The 7,266-nt window shown below is 37.6% G+C and overlaps 1 protein-coding gene across 1 annotated transcript; it reads left to right on the top strand.

The window, feature by feature from the left end:
- The first annotated feature begins 1,485 nt into the window (after positions 1-1,485).
- Positions 1,486-6,819, top strand: LOC140780924 (uncharacterized protein At2g34460, chloroplastic). The gene is made up of 5 exons (XM_073126643.1): positions 1,486-1,679; positions 1,768-1,971; positions 2,083-2,199; positions 6,034-6,306; positions 6,418-6,819. The coding sequence occupies exons 1-5, from the start codon at positions 1,503-1,505 to the stop codon at positions 6,580-6,582; spliced, it is 936 nt and encodes a 311-aa protein (XP_072982744.1). The 5' UTR covers positions 1,486-1,502; the 3' UTR covers positions 6,583-6,819.
- Positions 6,820-7,266: the final 447 nt, after the last annotated feature.

The raw sequence follows: 7,266 nt of genomic DNA, 5'->3' as shown, positions 1-7,266 counted from the left end.
AAAAAAACAAATGAGATCAAGACGCCATGCCAAAATTGTGAATCTACCAAATTCAATCACTTGAAAGATCATGAAAATTGAAACTCTAACTTTAAAAAATCTCAAAACCCCACAAAATTTTTATTGTAATCAAGATATTATGGGAAACTAAGAACAAATTAAACACAAATCATACCTTACGAAAAAGTGAAGAAATTCTAAAGTTTGATCCTCAAAACCTTTAGATCCGAAGGAGAAAATACCTTTTGGAAGGCCTAGAGTGTGAGATTTGAGAGGAAAATTAGTTTGTTTTATAGGTGATTTGAGGAGGTGGGGAACGTGTGTTAGAAAGTGGGAAGTTGGGAAAGATGAGAACATTAGGGTTTGGATATACTATATAAAAGAAACTCGCCTACATTCGAACAAGGCCATATATTTTTTATTTTTTGTCTAAAAAAATCTAGAAAATCCTAAGTACTTTTGGAAATGCACTTCTAAAACTTCACAGATAAATTCAAGATATGATTATGCCGATCAAATAAAATAAGTCATATAGATCAATCAAGCCATCAAGAGCATATTATGTTCAACTCTAATTTGTTGCTACACGGAAGAAGAAGATGGTGTAATTATTGTTTGTTGCTACAGAAAAAAAAATAAAGAATTCCAAATGATGTTTAGTAGTTCCCTCTATGCTTGTTGTTGGAAAAATTTATGAAGTAAAGTGAAATTAAAACATAAATTTGAGTTTAAAAGGCAAACTATTAGAAGCTTCCTTTAAGATAATAATTTTTTCACTAAGGTATAGATGGACTATTGAAAATTTTATCTCCAAGATATAATGCATTCACAATTAAGTTTCTAAAAATTGTACTTCTAAGAAACTTAGAGACCAATCACAAGCCCAAAGATTAAGAAATTTTTTTTTTCAATATTTTTGTACGTATAGTTATTTTTCTTATCATTTAAATATCCTGTACCTCTTAAAATGAAATAAGCATCTCTTCGTAATGCGAGACATTTCACTCAAAGTGGCACTATTTAGACTAAATAGAACCATTTTTTAATAAAAGATAATTATTTTCTAAAAGTCACTTGAACATATTTTGAACATTTGATAGAATTTGCTCTTGGAAAAATTATGTTTGAATAGATCAATCTCATTTTAACATATTTCTAACCGTTTTCCTACAACACTATTTTTTTCAATAAAAATAGCTCTATTTATACATGTTTTATTTTATATTATTTAAAAAATACGTGACATGCCATCTTTTCACATGAAATAATAAACACAAGACAAAATTAAAAATTAATATTGCAGTAAACATGGAATAATTTTATATCCTCGCTATATTATAATTATTTTATACATGGGATAGGTAAATTATAACGGATAAATCGAAATAACTAGAGGGTGCAAAAAGGAAGATCACATTAGTTTTTTTTTCTTTTGTCCACATCGCGTAAAATATATATTTAACCCTTTTTTTTTTCTTGCATTTTCTTCTCCGTCTCATTAAATGGTAGATAAGAGAGAGAGAGAGAGAGAGAGAGAGAGAGAGAGAGAGAGAGAGAGATCAAACATTATGTCCACTGTTATCCACCGCATCCCTCTCCAACGGCCACCCGCCCCAACACACCTCTCAGCTTGCTCCAACCCCACCAAATTCTTTCGCTCCTCCATTTCACCTCCCAAGGTTAGCCTCCAACTCTCATCTCAGAACGCCCTTATCTCCTTTTCTCTCATTCACCTCTCTCCTTCTCTTCTCCTCCTCCTCCTCCCAGATGGAGGCGTCAAGCTCAAGTTCCGAGGCAACGCAGCAAGAACTCATCGATGGAGGCAAGAAAATTTTCGTCGCCGGATCCACCGGTAGAACTGGTAAACGAATCGTTGAGAAGTTGCTCTCCAGAGGCTTCGGAGTCAAAGCGGGCGCCGTCGACTTGGATAAGGCGCGGAGTAGCCTTCCTCGGGACCCAAATGTGGAATTTGTGAGTTGGAATTCTGTACTCTTGGAGCTTGGAAGATTTTGATTTGCTGCTCTCTGTTGTAGATTTCATGGTGTGCTTTGGTTTTCGATTCTTGGTGGGTGGGATTGGCAGGTCAGGGCCGACGTCACGGAGGCCCCCGACAAATTGGTGGAGGCGATCGGCGATGCCGATGCGGTGGTTTGCGCTACAGGATTCAGGCGATCATGGGATCTTTTTGCTCCATGGAAGGTTGGTTCAGAGAAATTATCTAATACTGGATGGGTAGATGGTTTTAGCCACGTTGTAGTGCAAAACTGACCAGTGTGGCTTTGGAATTTAGTAGGAAGATTTCACCTAGAGAAATTTGGAGTGTGTCGTATGAATTGCATATTTACTGGAAACTACACTAAAATGCTTCAGCTTTTAATAGATAACAGTGGTGTTTTTATTTTATATTATAATAAAAGGATTTCCTAAATGAATGGGATATGTTTGGCTGCCGTCAGTCCAATGGTTAAGGACTCCTACAAACATAAATTGGAAAGAAATCTGATAAATGTGGTATTCTTTTGATAGATATTGTTCACTATAGTTGTGTCCCAGTTAAAAGTTCTGTTGGGATTCTAATCCAGGAATACTCACACAACGTGGGCCTCTTTAATTATTTGAGCACAATTTTGTTGACTACCTAATACGAAGACAAAACTAAGTAGGTTATACCTGAAAACATTACTTTTCCGTGTTTGTAGAATCTCCAAAAGGGAACTTGTTGTTGCTGTTCTTTATTTAGATACATATTGGATAAGATTAAACCACTTCAAATTATATTATTTTTTATTTATATTTTATGAAAATAAGATAACTTTTGGCAGGAGTGTTTAAACCCAAGTGGATGATGTTTGAATGCCTAATTTCACGTTCGCATATCCAGAGTCCTATTTTGGGGGATTCGAACGTGATCGGGGTGAATTCGAAAGCGCGACGAATAAGTTGAATCGTAATAGGATTTGTTTAGGATTTTTGGATGATTGACTAGCCTCTAAATATGTGAAAAAGCAGTCTCTTTGGATTATTGATTATTAAAACTTGTTCTTTTATCTAGGCTTGAGCTAACTTCTCCCTCTTCCTTTCTCCCCCTAGGAATCCAATCCGAGTTCTTGTCTACGGCTGAGGTTAATCCTCCGTTGCTTCCTGAAAGCTCTCTTCTCCCACCTCATCTAGTTTAAAGCACTAATCCATCCACCATGCCTATAATTATATCTCATAATCCTAACCACATATTCCACATCTATTTGCTACCTTCTAATCTTCAGTTATTGTTTTCTACATAACTTTCGATTTACTCACTTGATCGATGAGATTCCGATTGCATTGGATTTCTATCTCACAGAGGAACAATCTATCTGAATCTCAGAGTTCCAACGGTTCGATCGATCCTAGGTACCTTCGCAAATTTCTTGCTGAGTTTTGTCTAGATTATCAAATCGGATAGAAAATTATTTTCACTAAAACCAACCATAACAAGTTGGTATTAGAGCCAGATTTTCGTCACACATCCGCAATGACATCAACCACTAGATCCATGGCGGCTCGAAGAAGAGAAGAAGAAGTGGAGATATCCAAGCGCGCGGAAGAGAGAAACTCTACACCTCCATGCACAGACACCCAAAGGCAAGAGGACCAAGCACACGCAATGCTACCTCCTCTATTCTCCTTCACGGATCCAAACATAGAGATGCTATCAAAGTCTATTGAAGCATTGGGACAGATCTTCTCCAACATCCTTATTCAAACCATCGAAACCTTGAGTCAAATTATTACGCAACAAAATGCCAGGTTGTTGTGAGCGATCCTAGAAGGGCCAAGTTGAGGACCAGAGGTACCCAAGTCTTCCACCTTCGAACCCCCCATAATGGTTCCACTAGTTGACCAAGGACCACGAAGGGAGACCACACTCGAATTGAGAAAAGATGAGCTTCATCGACAAGTGCGGTTCGTTGACGAAGAACATGATGATCCCTGGATTGAGAGGGAAGAAAAAGAAGATAACGCCATAGCTGCAGCAAGAGGATGCCATAGAGAGAGGGAATGACCCGTGGAGCATTCTCCCTCGGTTAGGATTGAAGCTTACTTCAATCTAACCCATGATACTAGTATCCGCGTGCGAATGGTGCGGTTGGAATTCCCTAAATTTAAAGAAGGTGATCCGCTGGATTGGCTTTACCGCGTCGAGCAATTTTTTAACTTCCATGGCACTGAAGAAGATCAAAAGGTGCTCCTTGCATCTTTTCATTTGGAGGATGCTGCATTGCATGGTATCTCTTGGCGACGATGCATAGAGGAATAGCAACTTGGGTAGAGTTCTACCGTTTGATCTACAAATGGTTTGGATCGTCGGTGTACGAGGATTTTGATGCTTTGTTGACAAAGATGGTCTAGAAGACAATGGTGCGGGCATACCAAGAAAAATTCGAGCGAGTGTCTAATCGTTGTGTACCACCTTGGACGGACCAGCAACTTAAAGCCACCTTTAATGCTAGATTGAGGGAAGAAATTCAAGCCAATGTGCGTGCTTTGCGATCCCTAAACCTAGGGCAAGCAATGGAGGACGCCTTGCTCATAGAGGATAAGCATCGAGCACTTAGAGGGCACTTGAGGCAACCATGGAGTAGCAAGCTACAACCAATGCCGACACATGCACTTGATGGACCTGTACGGTGATGCTGATTGATGGAGAAATTGAGGAGAAGCCAAAGGGATTACCACCAAAGCATGAAGAAGGATGTTCTAGTAGAATAGATTAGACGGATCACTAACAATGTGACGTGGGAGATGAAGGATGACTTGACGGACTATTTTTCTCACTTTACACCTTAAAGACAAGAAGAGGGAAGCATGGTAGGTTGCTGCGGTTCTTTATTTAGATGCATATTAGCAAGATTAAACCGCTTCAAATTGTATCATTTTATGTTTATATTTTAGAAAAATAAGATAACTTCTAGCAAGTGCATTCGAACGCGGTGTTCAAATGCCTGATTTTGCATTCGCACATCTAGAAACCTATTTTAGGGCATTCGAATGTGATCGGGGTGCATTTGAACGCGTGACGGATAAGTTGAGTCGTAATAGGATTTGTTTAGAGTTTTTAGATGATTGGCTAGCCTCCAAATATGTGAAAAAGCAATCTCTTTGGATTATTGATTATTGAAACTTTTTTTTTGCATTTAGGCTTAAGCCAACTTCTCCCTCCTCCTTTCTCCCCCTCGGAATCCATCCCGAGTTTTCGTCTATGGCTGAGGTTAATCCTCTATCGCTTCTCCCTCCTCTCTTTACTGACCAACCATACCTGAAAGCTTCCTTCTCTTACCTCATTTAGTTCAAAACACTAATCCATTCACCATACCCATAATCATATCTCATAACCTAACTCACATATTCCACGTTTATCCCACTACCTCCTGATCTTCAGCCATTGTTTTCTACATAACTTTCAATCTACTCACCCAACCGATGAGATTCCGGTTGCGTTGGATTCCTAACTCACAGGGAACAACATATTCAAGTTTTAGAATATTCCAACAATTGGATTGATCCCAGTTACCTTTGTAAATTCCATGCTGAGTTCTATCCAGATTATTATATCGGATAGAAAATCATCTTCACTAAAAGCGACCGTAACAAAACTTACTTTTACTAAGCTTACCATACTATATCTCTATGAATTCAATGATTGTGTAACCAGGTAATATGATTTCTATTCTCTTTCCTCTTCTATATTCTGCCCTATTGCATTGTGAGACTAATATCTTTCATAGTAAAACCTTGTCCTAGGTAATTGTTCATCATCATCATCATATGACAATACTTTCTTGGAATTTATCGGAACCTTTTATTAAATATCACTTCTTTTACTTGAAACTCGTCAGTGGATTTTGTTGAAATGTTGTATTGTGATCTTTCATCAATTTTGGGTTTTGTACTTGCAATATTTTGTCAAGTTCTTTTTTCAGTCTTTGCATCTCTATAGACACCACCTTCTCATAAATATGATTAATAACCAGCTGGACAAATATAATTTTATAGGTGGACAACTTTGGCACAGTAAACCTTGTGGAAGCATGTCGCAAAGCTGGGGTGAAGAGATTCATACTTGTCAGTTCAATCTTAGTTAATGGAGCTGCAATGGGTCAAATCCTGAATCCAGCTTACATTATTCTCAATGTATTAGGATTGACTTTAATCGCAAAGCTGCAGGCTGAACAATATATTAGGAAGTCTGGCATAAATTATACCATTATAAGGCCTGGAGGGTTAAGAGATGAACCCTCAGCTGGAAATATAGTCATGGAACCAGAGGTATCTTCAAGCTTTCTTGACCTTCTCACTGTCTGCTGTATCCTCTTAAATGCCCTAAATTCATCGGTCTTTTACATACTCTTTCTGTGTTCTCATCTCATTGGTTTGCAGGATACACTTTATGAAGGTTCAATATCTAGGGATCAGGTAGCAGATGTTGCTGTTGAAGCATTGTTGTGCCCAGATTCTTTCTACAAAATTGTTGAGATTGTTTCTCGAGGTGAAGCTCCAAACCGTTCACTGAAGGATCTGTTTGGTGCTATTAAGCAAAGCTAATTTTTCCCTTGTCAATCTTTGAATGGTATGACCTTTATTGTTCTATTTATTGTTCCTCATAATATGCTACTCTTAATTCTTGTTACATTTTCCTCCAGTCTTATGTTGAAGAAATAGTATTTATATTGAGCATGTATAATCTCTTTCTTGAGAGTTCTTGTATGAATTTATTTACTATTTAACTGTTGTATGCTTCTAAGTTATCATGTAAAGGGTAAATATGATAATTCTTGTTCATGGCTGGCTGACACTGTCATGTATCTTCTTTCACTACTTTTGATATGAATAGGTAATGCATGCCAATCTGTAACATCAATATCCATAAGCAGAGAAGATAATGACTATTACTGAGTCATGACTTGTGCTGAAAGTGCATGCATTCAGGGACATGATCAAGCACATAGTCCTAATATCTCTCTTGGCCCACAAAGTTTAAAAGTTTAGATAATTGATAATGAAATTTGAAATAACAATGCAATGGCCTCTATTAAGTTGGCAATATATGTTTTAGTGTAATTGGTATTAAGCCATGTTAAGAGGCCTTTGAGAAATTTGAAACCCATGCCTATGTGTTGTCAAGAGTTCTTTTAGTTTATGAGTTACTTAAAACCTAAAGATAACACGTTTCTTAGCATAGAACAATAACAAACTAGCAACCAAAAGAAAAGAAGGAAAAGAATGGGG

The sequence above is a fragment of the Typha latifolia genome, chromosome 2, assembly GCF_019914945.1.
Source record: "Typha latifolia isolate L0001 chromosome 2, TyphaL0001v2, whole genome shotgun sequence".
Classification (NCBI taxonomy): Eukaryota; Viridiplantae; Streptophyta; class Magnoliopsida; order Poales; family Typhaceae; genus Typha; species Typha latifolia.
Note: the sequence above shows the minus strand (reverse complement) of the source record. Positions and strands in the feature narration are given on the sequence as shown.

What these genes read in the sequence shown, in the direction of transcription:
- LOC140780924 (XM_073126643.1), top strand. Translation starts at nt 1,503, where the DNA reads ATGGTAGATAAGAGAGAGAGAGAGAGAGAGAGAGAGAGAGAGAGAGAG. An exon ending in GGGACCCAAATGTGGAATTT is followed by an intron (nt 1,972 to 2,082) that starts GTGAGTTGGAAT and finishes TGGGATTGGCAG; the next exon opens with GTCAGGGCCGACGTCACGGA. An exon ending in ATATAGTCATGGAACCAGAG is followed by an intron (nt 6,307 to 6,417) that starts GTATCTTCAAGC and finishes ATTGGTTTGCAG; the next exon opens with GATACACTTTATGAAGGTTC.